Source organism: Hibiscus syriacus, unplaced genomic scaffold (assembly GCF_006381635.1).
Source record: "Hibiscus syriacus cultivar Baekdansim isolate YM2019G1 unplaced genomic scaffold, ASM638163v2 tig00110462_pilon, whole genome shotgun sequence".
Lineage (NCBI taxonomy): Eukaryota > Viridiplantae > Streptophyta > Magnoliopsida > Malvales > Malvaceae > Hibiscus > Hibiscus syriacus.
The window spans coordinates 1,396,684-1,417,837 of NW_024062747.1; the positions used below are offsets into that span (position 1 = coordinate 1,396,684).

General features: G+C 32.4%; 1 protein-coding gene and 1 pseudogene across 1 annotated transcript; both read left to right on the forward strand.

Annotated features, from left to right (window-relative positions):
- Nucleotides 1-4,188: 4,188 nt before the first annotated feature.
- Nucleotides 4,189-17,519, forward strand: LOC120127046 (annotated as a pseudogene).
- A 1,666-nt stretch (nucleotides 17,520-19,185) lies between these two features.
- LOC120127045 (non-specific lipid-transfer protein 2-like) lies at nucleotides 19,186-19,620 on the forward strand. The gene has a single exon (XM_039145058.1). The coding sequence runs from the start codon at nucleotides 19,224-19,226 to the stop codon at nucleotides 19,515-19,517; it is 294 nt and encodes a 97-aa protein (XP_039000989.1). The 5' UTR covers nucleotides 19,186-19,223; the 3' UTR covers nucleotides 19,518-19,620.
- Nucleotides 19,621-21,154: the final 1,534 nt, after the last annotated feature.

Here is a 21,154-nt window from a genome sequence, read left to right on the forward strand (position 1 = left end):
CACGTTTCGTTATCTTTTTTTCAATCCATGGTGTAACACGACGTTCCAATGTTCCTGTAAATTTAAATAAATAATACTTAGTAAAATATATATTAAATATGATAAGTTACGAATTTAAAGAAATAATGTCTACATGGTTTATTTTCTTGTAGTACCACTGTTGAATAGAGGCTCGAAAAAACTCCATTAACATAGTAATGGGTAATTTTCGGGAATGACGACTTAAAGCGTTGATTGATTCTGCACTATTAGACGTCATGAAACCATATCTTGCTCCAAGTTGATGTACTCTTGACCATCTTTCAAACCCGACATCTTCTAGTGTTTGAGCACATTGAGGCAAAACAAGTCTTAAACAATTTATATGCTTATTAAAATCCACTTCTCGATAAGCTTTTACAGCCTTCCAGTATGTCAATTTGTGATTTTTTATACCAGCAGACCTTGATTTTAGATTTTTGTACAAATGAACACCATAAAGTCCATGAAAAGCATATGGGAAACACCTTCTAACAGCGTTGTCAATTGAGTTTGCCCTATCGGATATGATTTTCAGATTGCTAATAGGACCTATCCCTAAGATGCCCCATAAACCATGTCCATGAATCAGAGGTTTCAAATTTGCCAACCCCGTAAGCTATTGACAGTATCCCATTGTTAGCATCCATGTCTACTGCTAATAAGTTTACTCCAAGGTATCGACCTTTCAAATGTGCTCCGTCAACTATAATAACTGGGCGTACGCAAGTAATAAACGAACGAATCTACAAAATAATATACACAAGAAATATAATCATTTAAATGTGAAATGCATGTAACTAACAAAAATGAGTCAACAAAATTATATTGATTTACTAACCGCAACACCAATGGCAATAAACAACAACTCAAAGCGTCCATCTCTATCTGTTTTGATATGAGTTACCGACCCAAGATTTTTTAGCTTTAAATTGTGACAATAAGCCGGCAGTTAGGCAAACGATGCTTCTGGCGACCCCATCAACAATTCCAAGGCATAACATTTGGCTCTTCAAGCTTGAGAATATGAGATACTAAACTTGAACCGAACATTCATGTCAGTCATAATTTCATGTCCCCGATATACCCTGTCATTCAAAAACATTAACTCAGCCATAAAACCACCCAACACCTTTTTGTTTGCCTGTCTATGGTGAGGAAAAACTTGGGTTCTTGAACATGTATGTTTATCAATAAAAGTCCTAACTTGAAACATTTCGCAATCTTTTATCCTCTTTGCAATCATACGCCACATACAGTTTTTATCAATCATACACCTTGTTTCGAAACGATCTTTGCTTGATTTGTTAACTTTTAGTTGATATCCATCTTTCACAAATTTCGTATACAAAGTTATCTTCAAGTCTTCCTTTGTATCAAAACAATCATCTTTCTTGATATGAATAACTTTTTTGTAACAATCAACTGTTATCTTTACCAACTCTTCTTCTGGTATCTGAAGTAATTCTGGCATATTTCATTTATACTCCCGCGGCATTTTCTTCTTTTTCTTCTTTAGGGTTATATGAATTACATAATGGATGTTCAACATGTTCATTCACAGTCGTAACTTCCTCCTCATTATCATCAACAACATCTTTCTCGGCAGTGGCTGTTTCATCATCAAAATTCGGGTATTAACCAATATCAAAATCATTACACGCAGAGTCTGTTCATTCTTCTGAAACATCATCAAAATCCGAGTATTGACCAAGATCAAAGTCCAGGTACTGACCAAGATCAAATTTCGAATATTGACTAGTACTCACAATTTTTTTTGTTGGCTCATCATCGTCTAACTGGTCAATACGAAAACCAAAATTTGGTGTTGAAAGTTGATTGGGATTTGGATTAGGAAAAGGTTGTGGGTTTTGATATTGTGTTTGGTATTGGAAATGTGGCGAAATAAAATTTTCTTGGTGATGAAATTGTGGTGAAACCATTAAATTTTGAGGTTGATAATAACGTTGTACATTGTGAGCACCATAAACTGGGGTTGAAGAACTTAATTGATTACTACCCGCTACTGACCCAACTTCACTACTTCTAGGTTCAACAACATACAATGTAACATCATCTTCTTGCGAAACACTAATGTAAGAAATGAATCGTTCAACATCTTCATTGTCGGTTAAAAAATAAACTTTACTTTTTCTCTGATAAGATAGCCTAAATCCACTTAGAGGCTCTAAATTCAATTTCTTTGCAACACATAACATTAAAGTTTCATAAGTTAACTTTTTTAATGACAGTTTTAGTTGAAGATTCATGGGTAAAGACGTATATCGTAAAACACCATGAACATTCTCACATGACCCTCCAAAACACAAATATATCCAAACATGATCAACATTAGATGATTTCATTCTACAAATTGTAAATTAATTTACTAAACAAACGAGCTATAAACTACATATCATCATTAACTTAGAGAAGAACATACATTTATTAAGTTGATAGTTGATAATTTAGGAGAGAAATCATTGAAAATTTATATAGAAATAAAATTATGTAAAAAAAATAGAGATGGAGAATGATGTCGTTGGATATAGGAACGAATGTCGCCGGAGAGAGTGATAGATGGAGATGGAATGAGTTGCGATTTAGGTTATGAGTCGCTGCTGCTGCGTAGTTATATACCCAAAACATTTATGTTGCGAAAATAAAACCTGTTGCAAAATTAAAATTCGTGTTGTGAATTCAAAAATCGAGTTGCGAAGTCGAAAATCGAGTTACGAATTCAGAAATCGAGTTGCGAATTTGAAATTCAGTGCGATTTACAGATTCGCATTGCGATTTACAAATTCGCGTTGCGAATTTGGAAACTGAGTTGCGAAATTGGAGTTCGCGTTGCGAATTTGTTGGTCATTTTCGCAAATCCAAAAAAAGTTGGTTAAAATCATATATTATAAGGCATTTTCGGTCACTGAGGTTATTTTCTCATAATATAAAGTGTAAAGTATATAAATGGTCTTCTTACTATAAAATATTATTTTGTTAAATCTTTTAATTATTAAAATTTACAAAATAGTCTTTCGATTATAAGGAGTACTTTATTGAGTCATTCAACTATTAAAAGTTACAAAATGATTACTTAATTATTTATTAGGCTCTAAATCCATTAAAAAATTAACAATTGTATGAGTTGGATATTAACATACTGATTGAGATTATAAGAACATATTTTATCATATCTCAATCAACATGTTAATGTTCAGCTTAAACTGTCGTCAATTTTTTAAAAAAAAATGAATTTGAAATATAATAAATAGTCAAATAACTATTTTGTAATTTCTAATAGTCAAATTACTCAACAAATCAACTCCATATAATCAAAAGATCATTTTATAATTTTTAATAATTAAAAAATTCAATAAAATAATATCTAATAGTCTGAATAATATTTGTGTAATTTACCCTACTACCGGATCTTCTAAATTTCGAATCATAATTTTCCACGCACTTTTCTCGAACAAAATATTTTCAAAAGGCAAGCTTTACACTGTTCAACAACGTTAAAGCAGCAGTTAAGCGAAGCGGTATATTGACTTCGGCTGATGCTACTCCAAACTCTCAAGCGCCGATGCACGTTATCACAATAACACGGATCCAACGGCCCGCCTCACTCCTCGCCCAGATCTAAATCCAAAAGCCTCTTCAGATCCACAAAATCTTATTACTTCGCCTTCACACCAAATTTAAATTCTCTTTCCTTTGCTGTTCTGCTCAAAAAACTTTTCAAAACAACGAGCTCCGCAGTCATTTAGTGAGCTCTAAATAGTAATGTAGATTTTGTTTCAAGATGGTTGATCAGATCGTGGTATTGTTCAGGCCGTGGTTAGATTGTTGAAGACTTTACGTAAATTCTTGTAAATGAGCCTTTAAATTTCGAAGTTATTTTTCAGAAATAATGAATGACTAATTTCATTAACTAGCAGATCTACTTGTATTATTTTTCTTAAAAATAATTTTACTTATTAACCAGATTTGAATTTATGATCAATAAAATCATGGATCCAAAGATTTAACCACTGAACCTAATGATTTAACCACTATTCTATAATTATTTTTCTTCTGACAACAACATATAGTTTTTGAGGTCTTGCATCGTCGCGCACTTTGATCTCCCTCAGCCATGCCCCTGGTGTTGTTAAGACGGAGATTGATTGAATGATGGATGTAGAAAGATCGTCGTTGTCTAATTGCGTGGTGAATTTTCTACTGGAAGAAAATTACTTGTTAATGACATTTGAATTACTCCACGAACTTCTCGACGATGGCCGTGATTCTCAAGCTATTCGTCTCAAGGAGTTCTTCTCTGATTCCTCTCATTTTCATCCTGATCAGATCTCTTGTTACAACTCTCTTCGAGGTACATTTTTTTTGTTTAGTTATATAAATTTGCTGTATATCAACTTTAGGAATTTAAAGTTAGTAATAGTAGTAATTATTAGTAATACTAGTAATTACTAAGTGGAAAATGAATTGGTTAGAAACAAGGAAATGTGTTGTCTTCTCAGTTGGTAGGGGGTAAATAATCACGGATGTTTATAGTGTTGAATTGTTTTTTTCTTCTAAATTTTAAAATATTTCCTCTCACAGCTTAAATCAACCGTTTTGCGCGATGAAGGCATTTTTTACGATCTTGCTAGAGAATATATATCTCTATCATATATGTGAAAGATAGAATAGAAGGGTTATGCTGAAGTTTAGCTAGTTAAAATGTTTGATAGCTAGTTAGCAGTTTCATTTTGGATTAGTATCGAATATGTGAACCTTATTGATGGTTTCAGCTAACCTTTAATTCTTGAAATGCAGTTTTAGACCCTCAGAGTTTGCTAGAAGAGAAAGAAGCAATTGAAGAAAAACTAGCGCTTAGTGACTATGAACTACGTTTAGCTCAAGAAGACATTGAGAAACTGAAGACTGAGTTACAAAGAAGAGAGGATCTCACTCGGGATAAATTGAGTGGTAACATTTCATATTTGTCCAATATTCGGATTCATGATCTCCATTTGGTTTATGCTTTTGTTATTTTTCCTTTTGATTTCTTATTTATATTTTTCTGAAAATGAGAAAAAGAAAATAGCAAAAAACATCAATCCAATGGTCCTATTTTGTTATAGAGAATTTGTTTGTCACTTTGAATATTACATTTTTAGTATGCTTTTTATTTATGACTGTAAGAATCATTAGAGTAAACAAAATGCTCAAGAGTGGCTACCTAAATCAAATATAGGCTCACTATTGGTGAGTTACATGCATTAAGGGTAAACAGTGAAGGAAATTATTCTTTTGGCTCCTCTTGCATTCCGTGAGGTTGGCCATCTGCATGACCATGTCCATGCACAGAATGAAATGTAGTTTTGTCCTAACTATCCTAGATATTCATACCATTGTTTGGGAATGACACCCCAATTTGTGCATCAATTGCTTTTAATTGGCAACTGTTTTGCAATATCTGGTGGGTTGGTAAATTGAGCATTGTAGGATTGTTGTATTTGTGCATTCTTTTATCATTAGTTAGCCACCATACTTCTGGCACGCGTAATTTCCTTTTATGTTCTATGAATATGTAGAATCAAGCGTAAGCAGTACTGTAAATCATGCACCGGAAATACATCGGCAAAAGCGAGGTGTTCCCTTTTCTGATTTAGGCCCATTGAAAGCAAATTAGCGTAAAGATCTAAATTGTGCAATAAAGGAATATTTGCTGACAGCTGGATATCGACTAACTGCAATGACATTTTATGAAGAGGTATGTGGAACCATTGGTAGCATTTTCTCATTGTTACTCTTTGTTAATTCTGTAAATATGCACCAATGGAGAGTGAAAGGTCTAAACATTTTTTGTGATTGGTTTGGCTGCAAGGCTGGTTCCCCTGCAAATCTAATAATATGAAAATCATCGAATTTTTTAATTATCATTTGGAAACTGCAAAGAAGTAAAAAAATACTTGCCCCTTAACTTCTTTACTCTAGATTTTTTGAACATGAAGATAGTTTAAAAAACAGAAAACACAGACTATAGTTGAGCTGGCTTTTAATTTTTGATTTAGAGGCTAAGTAATATTTTTTTAGTGATGTTCTGATTCTGACATCCTTTCCAATGATAAAATCAGCATAAAGAGAGAGATAAGCTATAATGTTTTGAAAAGTTCACGGAACTGAACTTTCATCTTTTATTTGGGCTACATCTTTTTTTTTCTCTTATACAATTAGATTTGAGGTTCTGAAGGATATGAAGAAAGAGTCTTAATCTGGTGAACGTGCATATTTTACTATTAGTTCTTAAAACTTGTAACAGTTGATATATCTTTTAACTTCAGGTTACAGATCAGAACCTGGATGTTTGGGAAAACTCACCAGCATCTGTACCTGATGCCTTACGCCATTGCTATTACCAGTACATGTCTTCAACTTCAGAAGCTGCTGAGGTAATCAAGATGTGTTTTACGGTTCATATCGAATAATATTGAGTGTTTTTCATATTTGTACTTTTGTATCTATTGTTCTTTATTTTTGTTGACTTTGCTTTGTTAATATCTTTCAAATCCCCGTCTGAGTGCAATAAAAAAACACTTGAAATGTCTGTTGTAATTTCATTAAAGTACTTTAAACTTATCGTACATTGTTATTATTTGGGATTGTTTCGCTGAGGAAATATCTATGCTTGTAGATATCAATTAGAGATAAGAACAGATCCTTGGCCCAATATCTTTCCGCACACTCACTTTTTTTAGTTACATTTGAATGTGTTTGACATTGCTTGTCATTGATTTTTCTTCTCGATGTTGTAGATATATGTTGCTTAAGTATCCCTGACATCTAAAATGTTCAGTTATGATTATGATCATTTTTTCAACAATATCTGTTGTTATACTTCATATTGATATTCCTACTTGCAGTGAATTTCTTCTCATTCAAGACAGTAATGCTCTTCTGTTGCAGGAGAAAATATCTATGATTCGAGAAATTGACTCGTTAAAAAAGGTAAATGAGAGCTTAAACCATGAGAAAGAGCGCTTGATGAAAAACAAAGAAGTGGCTGAAGGTCAAATAAATGCACTAACAAAATCCTTGGAAGCCACTCAGAAGGATCTAAAGGACAACAAAAATCTGGTATAACTGACATAACTGCTTTTAAGCAGGTCCTGATAATGCTAAAATGGTAATTACAACATTGAATTCATAATTTTTCAGACACAAGATCTAAAGCATGCATTGGAACTCCAAAGGAAGGAACTAAATGATTGTAGAGCTGAAAGCACATCTCTGAAAATGCAAATTGAAGGATCTAGTTTTTTACAAAATCAGGTGGCTGCTAATTTTGACTCTACCCAGTCCCAATCCTTGGAAAGTTACAAGGAAGAAATAAAATCTTTGCAGATGGAAGTTGAAAGATTGAAGGCAGAAAAAACCAATATTTCGGATTTAGTCGATTCCTGCTCTGGTGAGAAAGAGTCGATACAGACTGAAGAGAAAGTCGTTGAGATGGATGAAAATAGAACTCTAATCTCTGATCATACTGAACCAACAGAAGTTGTAGACAGCAATGCGCTGTTAATGCCGATTCAAACATTTGACAGCAGTGTTCACAAGTCCGAAGAAAATTTGCCAGAACCACTTATGAATCCTTTTAACAGTACTGATGGTTTCCCAGATGGTAGAATCACATCTCAACAAGATGAGAAACCACCATCAGAAGATGGTGCGTTGCATTTAAATTCCGAAAACCTTGGCGGTGGATCTGTTTGTAACACCCTCAACCCGTATCCGACCCGGATACAAGTATGAGGTGTCACATTGACTTTTCAAACTTTTAACTTTTAACGGAAACCAATGAAATTTAAAACTTTTATTAAAATAACATTGTCATTGTACACGAGTTAACCAAAACAAGACAAAACTAATCAGAGCATTTGTAACTAACACTTTTCTTACATGCCAACACACTACATACAACAAAATACCTACTATGACTTTCCTTCTGATCTGATCGCTGAGTGGAGATATGTTGATCTGCAAATTCCTATTCTTGATTCTCCTGCTCTTCGAAACCTACGTGTAAAAATACTTACACGCTAAGTCATAGACTTAGTGAGGCATAATTACATAATAAAGAATTACTAAAAATATAAACATGTCGTCTACTATCCAAACGCAATTATACTATCATACCATCATTTATTATACCACATATGAGACAATCTAAATCATAATAATACCATATTAAGATACAATTATATACATCCTCGTTATGTCCTATTTAAGCTCACATACACTATTGAGAACCTAAGGTATACGAGTATTATGAGGTTGTGCACACGTATGCTGTCACCACATCTCAATGAATGTTCCGAAGAACCTATCCAGAGGTCATAAAGATCCTCGGTAACTATCCAGAGGTCATAAAGATCCTCGGTAACTGTCCATAGGTCCCGAAGAACCTAGGTAAACTATTCATATGTTCCTTAGAACATAGGTATACTGTCCATATGTCTCGAAAGACATAGGTAGTTCTTTGACTCTTGGCATGCCAACTATACCTACAGTTCTCATAACTCATATTGTAACATCCGCAATACCGGGTTAGTGACCAAATTGTAAAGTTTCAGAATTTGGTGACTAAAGTATAAGAATGAAATAGTTCAATGATTATTGGATATATATGATGAAGGTTATTTAGTAATTATTAAAGGAAATAAAGGGCAAAAGAGTCAATTGACCAAGAAATGAATTAAAAATGGGATTGGTAAGGATAAAAGCACGTGGAAAGGGAGAGAATTCTCCAGAGTTCTCTTCTCCTTTCTTCTTCTTCTTCACGTGGAAGCTAAGAGCCAAAGGTAAGTTTCTTTGTTTATAATTGAATTGTTGATTTTAAGGTTGGGTTTTGATTATTAGATGATAAATAAGCTTAAGGAAAGCTTATATGGGATTTAAACAATAAGATAAAGGAATTAAGAAGGAATTTGTAATATGAGTTTTAAGATGAAATTTTGATATGGTATGGTTGTTGAAGTTTTATGGATGAATTTGACTTGTCATCAATCTAATTAAGAAGTATGAAGTGTTAGAATTAGAATTATAACACATTGAAAATTTAGTGTGATTCTTGAATGCCATGTAAATGATGGAATTTTGGGTTTAAAGAAGTGATTATGGAATAGAAATGAGTTTAAATATGTGTATGGAAGTTAGAAATATTAAAGGAAGTAAAATATGAAGGTTTAAGCTGAAATGAAGTGATTTTCGAGCTAAAAATATGATTTCTGGGCAAGGGGAATCGGTACCCATTCAAGGGGAACCGATACCCCTTCAAACGAACAAAAATTTCCAGAATGTCATGAGGGAATCGATACCCCCATAGTAGGGAACCGATTCCCCCTAAAGGAAAATGTGAATATTGGTTTAATAAGTTCGTTTAAGTTGCTAGTATCCAATTACAAGGTGTAGGTATCTAATGATTGCCTCAAAATGTACATTTATGTAGATTCTGCGCGTAAAGCAATTCCGGAACATTTGGCAAGTAAGATCGATCAAGGGAAAGATAAGAGATTGGAATTGACTAGTGAGGCCAAGGTGAGTGCATACTAGTGATATGTAGTGTTTAATGGAAATAAGACTTGCGATGAGTCTATTTCGTAGAGTAATATGCATGAAGTCATGGACATGATTATATGTTGTTATAACTATATGTGATTATATGTATTACATTGATTGTATGTATGCATGACTAAAGATAATGATATGCTTTGTATATGCTATATGATTTATGTAAGACTTTATTATGTAATAATGGAAGAACATGGAATAAGTTATATGATAGAGTCATAAGAAATGAAATGAACATGAGAGAATAAGATAATAAGTATAAGTCATATGGTATGGTATAAGTGATGATACGAGAAATGTTAGGAGACTCTAAGAGAATAGTATGAATTCGAGGGCATAAATAAGGATACATAAGTTATATAGAGAAGATTGATAAATTAAATGAAACTATGGTTTATGTATTAAAGTAAAGAGCTACACAGTTTTATTAAAGAGTATTATGGAAGTCATGAGAAAGTGAACTAAATAAATAGGTGGTTTATGTGAGTGAAAAGGGAAAATGATATAAAATAAGTTATGAAATTATAGGAATATAGAAGATAAGTCGAGAGATGTAGGGAAATAGAAATAGATGTTTATTAAGAGTCATAAGGAGAACAAATATATGTAATATGATAATGAAATATAAGACTATGTGGATACATGGTTATGAGATAAAATATGTAATAATAAGAAAATATGATGAAAGTGAGTTTATAAGAAGTGATATGAACTAGGTAAACATGGGTAACAGTATATGCATAATGGAAACATGAGTTGGACAAGTACATAGTGGTATGATTTATTATGATAATTAGTATAATGGAGCTATATGAAAAGATTATAATGAATATATGAAATTGAATTAAGTAAAGAGATTAAATTAGTACCTAAATAAAAATACTATTAAATGATATATGTTTAGAAATATGACATAATTTATAATCTAAGGGAATACAAAGAAATGGAGCATAAGGTAGATAATATGATATCTGTTATTATATATCTATATGATATATGTCATCAGGTAATATGAAAGGACTCTGAAAATTGATATAAGCTATGAGAAAGTGTTCTAGGTGTTTCTATGTGTTATATGAAGCATATATGATCATATGTGAACAAGATATGATATGTATGTTTATATGAATATCTGAGAAATGATCTAAGCTATATGATATGATATATGTGATTATGTGCACTTTGGGATATATATTATATGATATGGATCTATGTAACTACGTGAGAAAGTATATAAGTTATGTGACATGTAAATGTGACTCATATGAAAATGTTCTATGAGTAATGGAACTATGTGTTATCTGAAATGATAAGTATAAAAGAAAATGCCCATGTTATGTGTCTTGAGAGCTAGGGGTATAGTTGGCATGCCAAGAGTCAAGGGTCTATGTGGTCCTTCAGGACATATATGTATTCTTTGGAACATGTGTGAAGTCTGGTGAGACACATACTTGATCCTTGGCATATGTATATGATTCTTAAGGAATGATATGTGGTCCTTCGGGATATATATGTATTCTTTGGAACATGTGTGAAGTCTGGTGAGACACATACTTGATCCCTAGTATATGTATATGATTCTTAAGGAATGATATGTGGTCCTTATGGACATTATTATATGGCACTACGGTGCAATTCTACGCGGCACTACGGTGCAATTCTATGTGGCACTTCGGTGTATTTACATGAGCTGTGGTGACAGCATTAGTGCACAACCTCCATAAACTCACATATCTATAGTTCTCACATATGTACATGGGCTAATCAAGAGATATAAACAAATATATGTTAGTGATATGATAAATGTTATAGAAATGATATGATGTTGTGTATGTATAGTGTTTGATTGAAAAGGTTAAGCATAAAAGTATGTGATTACATGATAAACTGTTAATGATGAGTTATGTGTATGTATGTATTTACTGTAATTAATCTGATATGATTTTATATGATACGAGGAAATCAAGTAATTTGGTATAACATGATAGAACAGAACATGCATGTATTGATATATGTTATAAAGTGCATTATAAGTTTTTATGCCTCACTAAGTCTTCGACTTAGCGTGTGATTGTTTCACACGTAGGGTACAGAAGCCAGAAGAGAAGAGAAGAAGAGTAAGACAGGTCAGCACCTCCCTTACAAAATTTCAGATCAGAAAATAGAGGATTTAAATGTTTTTGGTTATTTGAGTATAGTTGGCATGTACTAATTGGTTGAATTAAATATGCTCTGATTGATTTTGGTTATTGTGGTCAGTTTATGTAACTAAACCTCTTTTATTTTAATGAAATGTTTTAAAAATTCTTTGAATTTTATCAAGAGTCAAAGTTTGAAAAGTCAATGTGACACCTCAGACTCGTATCCGGGTCGGGTACGGGTTGGGGTGTTACACATATCATGGGCATTGTCTTTTACCTTATTATATATTCACACATCATATCACATTTTTCTTTTCCTATAGCTCTTTATAACATGTTCATATGATCATCTTATCACATATACCTTTTCATATAACCATTACATACATACATACATACATGTCATCATTTATGTTTTTATCATACTCCTATAGTATTATCCTTCATCTCTTTTATCTCTTGTTCATTTTTAATCCAATAACTTATATAAATGTATATATATTACGTATACTAGTTCCTAGGTCCCATCACACTAGCATATTTTCATATATTTGTAATCACGTAGTTTATTTTTCATATAATTCATGTCACCCCTCATATGATTTCATATTCATATGCTATATATTTCATATTCTTTCTTATGTCCTTTCTATACTTCTTATTTCATATTCTTATGAAATCATATTGATCAGTTTAACTATTTCACATATTTAACACATTTATCTACCTATTTACACAACTCATATAATATATATATATATATATTGTAACATGTCAATACATATGCTCATTCATACATATAAACCATAAAAAAACACATCACACACACTTCATATATCTAATATAGATATCTCGTGACTCATTCAATCCCATATGACACATACATTCATATATAAGCTCTAATCTGGAAAATAGACTTACCACAATCTGCATAGTATATCCCATAATGCATATGGTATGAATTCATATCATCTTTAATAATATTGAATGAATCATGTATCAAGATATTAAATCTAGACTTATCGCAAGTCTAGAACTGAATATATTAACATAATCATGTTATGCATATGCACTCACCTTAGCCTTGTTTGAATTGAATCAATTCTAACCATTCGATGTTTTCATTTTAAGGGGATGCATCGATGCACTCCTTATGCATCGATGCACCAATTGCATTCGATGTTTCCATTTTAATAGGTGCATCGATGCACTTCCTGTGCATCGATACACACTGAACAATTTCTAGAGATTTACCCTTGATGCATCGGTGCACCTTGAATGTGCATCGATGCACATAGCTCAGAATTCATTTTAAATCCCGAAAATCTACTCAAAACAACTCAAATGCTTCATATTTCATCCCCTTTCATGTTCTTAACTCTCATACACTTATTTAAACTAATTAATACCCATTTAATATCTCTTACACTTCAAAATCCATTCCTCCACATAGAATTTAAGAATTTCACTCAAATTCCCATATGATATAAACTTTATTTCGATATTTCATTCAAAACTCCAAATCTTTAAATCCTCATAAACTCTTCATCTTGTTGTTTTAAAGCAAATTAATCTTTCCTTAATCTTACTTAGCATCTAATAATCAAAACTAAACTTAAATTTCAACACATAATCAGCTCAAGAGAAAACTCACCTTTGCTTGGCTTCACACGTGAAGAAGAAGAAAAAAAAAAGAGAACTCTGGAAACCTCTAAACTTTGTTTCTTCTTTCCTCCACGTGTATCTATATATACCATATATTATTATTATATTTTTCTTTTCTTTGCAAATGACCATACTATCCTTTCATTCCTCATTCTTTTCAATTTGATCTTACACCTCATTTCTCATATAAGTCTTTAAATCACTCAATTATTCTAATTTAAATCACCAAATTTTAAAACTTTATAATTTAGTCACTAATCCGGTATCAAGGATGTTACATTGCTCCTGAAAATATGGCAAGTTTTTGAGATATTATATCCTTATCCTCAAGGGTGGTAGCAGGGGTTTTTCTGTCTCTGGATTTGATGGCTTAATTGAGGCTCTAATTCCGTATATGAGATTCTTCATGTCTGTTTAAAATTTGAGTGGTTTTCCATTTGAATATCATAGTTTATCTTAAAACTTTACTTCCTCCCACTCCTCTTCCACCACCCTTGTGATTGTTCTCTATGTCTGCTCTATTCTTGTGTTTCCTGTTGAAGAAATTCAAGTAAACCTATCATGTCTGATGCCAAGTTTTTTATATATAATTTAACAGGGTTTCGGGACGATTCAAATCTTTGCAGATTCCTTACCTAAGATTGTACCATATGTTTTGATCAATCATCGGGAGGTCAGTTTCTGACTATGTTAGGTTTCAGATGCCTATCTTATTTATTTCGATCCCATATTTATTTTACTTATATTCAGGGGCTTCTTCCGCTGATAATGTGTGCTATTGAGAGACATCCAGATAGCAGCACTCGAGATTCATTGACACACACTCTTCAATTTGATTAAACGTCCATATAAACAGCAGAGGCGAATTATAATGGATGTATGTTACTATTCAAAGAATCACATTTTAGTATCCAATAGCTAAGTTTTGTTATGGTACTAAATTCTTTCAGCTCTTTTCAGGCATGTGTTAGCCTCGCTAAAAATGTTGGGGAGATGAGAACAGAAACAGAATTACTCCCCCAGTGCTGGGAACAAGTGAGTTTCCGTACTGATTTTTTATTGTCTTTTCTCAATTATATCTGCCATAGCCTGATATCGGTCTTTTCTTTTTTGGTTTTCTAAATTCAGATAAACCACATGTATGAGGAGCGTAGATTGTTGGTTGCTCAATCATGTGGAGAGCTTGCTGAATTCTTCGGACCTGGGATTCGCGACTATCTTATTTTATCTATTGTGTAACAACTAGTAGAAGATCTTGCAACAGTTGTTCGAGAAGCTGCTGCACACAATCTGGCCTTGCTGCTTCCACTCTTTCATCATATGGATAAATATTTCAAGGTCAGCTTCATTAAATATGCTTCGAGGCAATCATGGAGAAGAAATTCTGACTTGAGAGAATTGGCTGCAGTATAAACTCTAGAGCAGGTTGATGACCCATGGTCTAGGGAATGGAGCCTTTTGAGTTTTGCCCTTAGCATAATGTCATATCATGACTTGAAAGACAGTATAATATATATAGAAAGGTTCTTCAGTGCCTTATTTGTTTATTGATAGGTTGAAGAGTTGATGTTCCAATTGGCCTGTGATCCATCTGGAGTGGTGGTTGAAACAACACTAAAAGAACTACTTCCTGCAATAATAAATTGGGGAAACAAGTTAGACCATATTTTGAGAGTTCTACTCTCCCATATCTTAGGCTCTGCTCAGGTAACATTTTGCCTTTTCAATTCTCATTTATGATTTACCAGCCGATACTACCACATTTCCAGTTTGGAATGCTTACGTTTCAACATCATTCCCCCTATATTTTCAGCGTTGCCCACCTCTTTCTGGAGTTGAAGGGTCTGTGGAGTCTCACCTTCTAGTTTTAGGTGAACAAGAGCGCTGGAATCTTGATGTTTTGTTAAGAATGCTAGCTGAATTGCTTCCTTTTGTTAATCAGAAAGCAATTGAGACTTGCCCATTTTCCTCTGTTTCGGAATCTAATGGGACAATATTTTCCAGGTCTGTACTTGAACTATATGCGGGGTAAAACACTTGCTCTCTCTTTGTTATTTTTCAGAGGCTTGCATTTCCTTTTATATCTGACTTTTGGATGAGTATATGGATAATATTTGATGGCTTAGTTATGAGCAGATTTGATGTTCATAGATTTTAATATTCTACTAGGGGACATGTTGAATGGTCTGCATTTGAATGGGTGCATGTCGATTGCTTTTCTTGTTTGCTACAGCTGGCTTGCTCCTTACCACAGAAAGAAGATAAATTAAGAAACCGGATTACAAAGGTTTTTTGTCGGTAGTGCATTTTTAATGGGACCTTCTGCTTCCATTGCTTGTTTATTGAAAATAATGTTTTTGTTTTTGTTTCCAATCTATATCACTAATGCAGTTTTTGTTGGCCGTTTCTGAATGTTTCGGAGATTCTTATTTGACCCACATAATGCTACCTGTATTCCTGGTAGCAATTGGGGATGAAGCTGATTTGACGTTCTTCCCTCCCAATGTTCATTCAAGAATCAAAGGTATTAGATCCATTGAATCTTGTTGACCTTAATCATTGCATATTCTTTAACTGTTTCTTGGTTGCAGGTTTGAGACCAAGAACAGCTGTGGCTGAGAGACTTACTATTCTAGGCATCCTGCTGCTTCTGTTGGCGGGTGTTCTAGGATCTCCTGGTAAGCATCAACAATTAGCCGACTACTTGAGAAAGCTGCTAGGGAAGGTGCCACCAAAGAGAGCCGTTCTGCAACACAGAACTTGAATATTATTAATGCTGCCCGCTTCCTTTGGTTTGTAATTGCAACAACGTTTTTCCTAATTATTTGGTATTTATTGTTAAGCATTTAACAAAGAATATTCTTCAATAATGCAACACTTTTGAAGAACATCATGGCATGATATTTAATATCTTGTGGGAAATGGTTGTAAGCTCTAATATAGAAATGAAGATCAGTGCTGCCAATATACTCAAAGTCATTGTAAGTTTTTCTTTCCTTTGAAATAAACATTTCCTGCTATATCTGATAATAAGATATTGACTTTGTACATTTGACAGGTTCCATATATTGATGCAAAAGTTGCATCGACGCATGTTCTCCCTTCCTTGATCATCCTTGGCTCTGACCAAAACCTGAATGTGAAGTACGCAAGCATAGATGCATTCGGAGCTGTGGCGCAGCATTTTAAAAATGATATGGTACAATTTTTTCCTGATTCATGCTGGTACCGTTCCCTTGTATTGTTCTTTCTAACTCATTATGTTGCAGATTGTTGATAAAATACGTGTTCAAATGGATGCTTTTCTCGAAGATGGATCCCTCGAAGCAACTATTGCTGTTGTCCGTTCATTAGTGGTAGCTGTTCCACATACAACGGAGAGACTTAGGGATTATATCCTTTGACTTTCATGTCGGAACCAATTTTAGAAATTTGTTCTTTGAACTATGCATTTTGATTTAGCCACTCGTGGTTGCCACTGTTCATTTATTGTGAGAACTGTGAACCCATTGTCTCCTTAACATGATTTACATCTTTTATCCAAGATTTTCCAACTGACAAGCACACCTGTTTCTTCAACGGATGTGATGCGTCGTCGGCAGAGAGCTAATGCATTTTGTGAAGCTATTCGTGCTCTGGATGCTACAGATTTGCTTCTCTTAGTTATTGGATGCACCTTTTCTTCCCAAATTGTTCTCTGTTATTTCCTTGTTGTCGTCGAAAAAAGAAAGGTGAGTGGAAATTCACTTGATAGTGATTCACTTCCTTATTTTTCTTGTTTTCTCCGTTATTTTCTTCTAGTTCTTCGTGATTCATTTCCACACTGGACAAACATCAAAGCCTTCGTACAGTTATGTTTTTTGGACGCATAAACTCTTGTGTGCCTATGAACTTTCCCCAGTTCTCTAAAATATTGCTGCTTTTAATTTGTAATAGTTTATTTACCATTTCCTCCGGAACGGTTCATCTTTGTACCTTGATATTTGCATCTAAATAAGGTCCAACGTAATTTTGGTGCTTACCATTTCCAACGCAATTTCCTCCTCCCTACCCTACAAAAAGATCCTGATGCACAAGATCCAGCACACAAAGCAGCCCTTGAAATAATATTGAAAGAAAGGTCAGGTGGGACTTTTGAGGCTGATAATTATTTTTCATTATAATCATCTCTAAACTGATGTATTCTTTGGATGGTTGGTTTGGTTTGCATCACAGTTGCGAACTACATTCATTAGGGACTGAAACGAAACTTTCCTTGCAATTAGAGGACTCGTTATGTAAAGTTTTTTGGACTCGGTTATTCTCAAGAGGCAAACTATCTCATCCGCTTTTTGTGGACTAGAATGTTGTGATGATCAGTGAATTCGATGTTCTATCTCAACTTTAGAAGTTTATGCTCGTGGAAAACATAAATCTTTGTGTTGAATGCTAAGAAAACTCTTTGACAAGTGAGCTAAACTTAGATTTTAATTAGTATGCTGTTCATGTTAAATTTTGAAGATGACTTTGTTAGAAAAAAAATAGTTATGAACGAGAAACCGACCTCGATGATAACACAATAAAATATCATCATACATTTGTTTGTTAATTATGTGTGGTTCTGAATTTAAAATTAATTATTATTTTATTTTATATTTTAAAATTTCGTGTCTATTTTCATTTATAATTTATGATATTTAAAAAAATAAAGATTATAAAATGACATTAACTATTTATATACTTTAAAGTGTGCTTGGGAATTCAAATTAAAAGGAATCAAAGTGCTTTTTTGGTGCATTACAATTACTGATGTTAGTGGCGGCTTTTTTTTACCCATATATATTATTGTTAACGATTAAATATTAAAATAATATTTATTCTTATTGTTTATCAAAAATATATTTTTCTAAAGTACGTATGTCTTTAATCTAGGAGAAAAGAAAAATTATGAGAAAAGCTAAATAATATTTGTCAAAAAAAATCATCATAGTATATAACAAAGACTTGTTAACACAAATTTAAACAAGATAAATCAATTGTACATATAAATGATTTTATTTTCGACTATTCAATGAATATATATTAAGATGACATATTTACACTTTGCTATTAATGTTTTTTTTAGGTAAGAAAAGTGCTATCCCTGTCATCCTCCTCTTAGCTAATGGAAATGCCACAGGGCTTCACTTAAAGAATTTTCAAATCCCAATGGTACTAATGTGGACATTTTGTTCTAGAAAGTAAGTTACTCTTTGTTCACTATCTATGTTCAAACATATTTAAATATTTTAGGGCGTTATTGGAACAACTTTTAGACTCTCCACTGCTAATGGATGGATGTTGATTGTCATCGTAGATAGGCACCACCAAATTCCAACAATGAGTAATGATAAATATGGATGGGGAAAAGAAATACCGAGGACGGTCCTATTTTCTAAAAGTTTTAATTTTTTTTATAGTATAGATAATTTCGATAGTCTATTAATGATTTAGCTTCCTATCTTTTAAATGATGACATCTAAGAATCAAACATATTTTCAACCTTAAACCTCCCTAACACTTGACTTATGATAGTCTAACACCCGTAAGTCCGTGTAAAATGAAAATTTTGAATAATTAAGAATATAATGTTGATGTTGATGATGATGATGATTATTATTAGTGTATGTTATTTAAATTCTTGATTTTTTAAAAGTTTCAACAGTTGCCTTCCAACTCCTATAAATTGGGCCAAAGCTAATCCCCAAATTGCATCAACACCATTTTAACTTCACTGTTTTCGTCGCAAGTAATAAAATAAAAAACATGCACAAGTTTTCCTTTGTTTCCTATTGTGTGGTGACACTGGTGGCCGTGGTGCTGTTTTCGGGAGAAACTCGAACGGCGGAGGCAGTGACATGTGATGTCTCGGAGCTCAGCCCATGCATGGCGGCAATCACGTCGCCGAAGCCTCCAACGACGACTTGTTGCAGCAAGCTGAAGGAGCAGAGGCCATGCTTTTGCCAGTACCTTAAGAACCCAACCATTAAACAGCTTGTTGACTCTCCTAAAGCTAAAAGGATTGCTAGCACCTGTGGTGTTGAATATCCTCAGTGTTAAAAAATTAGTTTTGCATTAAGCAGAATTAGTGTGTTATTACTGTGGGTTTAAGCTGGATTAAACTCATAATGGATTAGTGTTTACATGTGCTCTGATGAACTATGATTCATCCATATATTTGAAGTTGGTGCTTGTAACGTATTATTACATGCAAATAAATAAGTAGTGAATTAAAATAATTATCATATTATATTGATAGATATATTTTTTTGTATTTATTCTCTATATTTTGTATTAATTTTCTATATCTTTTTTATTTTCGAATTAATATTTATATATTTTTATCCAAATTATACATTAACTTAACTTCTTATATACATTTTGATAGCTAAATTTAGTTTTATCGTCATTTTTTTTAATGTTATATGTGAAAAAAAAGTAAGTTTGGATACCAAAATATATGATAGAAGTCAAATTTTTATCAAAATAAATACAAGTACTGATTTAAATGTTTTGAAAATTTTAAATACTAAATTGAAGAAAAAAAATCTTAATATCAAATAAAATATTAAACTAAGTTTAGATTAAAAAAAGTATATTTACCCTTTTAAATAAAATAAAATGGGCAACTAATAATATGAAAAGGGGCAACGACAATAGAAAAAGAAGGGGGCGTTGATAGGTAGGATTAGGGGTTTGACCGAAAGAAAAAGGAGACGATAAGATGTTTTTCTTTATTACATCTAAAATGCATTATTGTTTTTTTTTTTGATATGCATTATTGTTTTTCTAAAATCATTATTGTTCTTTTTTTTACTAAAAGTAGAGAAGAAAAAGAGAGATAGTAAATAAAGAAAAAAGACATAATATTCAAAAAGCAAAAACTTTTATCGATATAAAGAAAAGGGTTAAATGATGAATAAGTTGATTCAAAACTAAGAAAAAAAATATGCGAAAAGGAAAGGAAATATTCAAGGGTCTACTTTGGTGTTTTCACTAAAGAAATACTTTTATTTGAATTTTATCAAATTAATAAGTTTAATATGTTTAGATGATTATAAGTATAACAATATATTTTGCAGACACAACCACTTGAATAAAAATAATCTAAAAAGAACAACATTCTCTTTTACGATTCTATCACTAAAACTACTCAATAAATACTTTTAATTAATATATTAAAAATAATATTTTTATTAATAAAATGTATCATATAATTGAAAGACGTACTAATAAAAATATCTTTTGCGAACCAACAATCAGTTGGTCTAGTGGGATGAATAACTAAATTCCTTAAGCAAAGGTCAAAGATTTGAACTCTGACGTTTGCGAATGGAGCAAACTGGATTGGAATGATCGTCCTTGCCTCTGCAATACCTGATCTGAATTAATCGGTCAATAGATCAAATATCAATAATTAATTCAAAAATATCTTTCGAGAGTTAAAATAAAATAAAATGTGTTTTATTGATTATGTCTCTGATGAATTCTTCTTTAATTAGATTTTTTGTAATATTAAATTTAAATTTTTTGTGTGTAAACATTGACAATTATCTAACCTGATTCTTTTTCATATCAAATAAAAGTTCTAAAAACAATTAAATTTAAAATATCACTTATATTGTTACTGTTTAATTTATAATAATATTTAAAAAGTATAAAATTAGTGTAATAATAATAATATTAAAAATCTATAG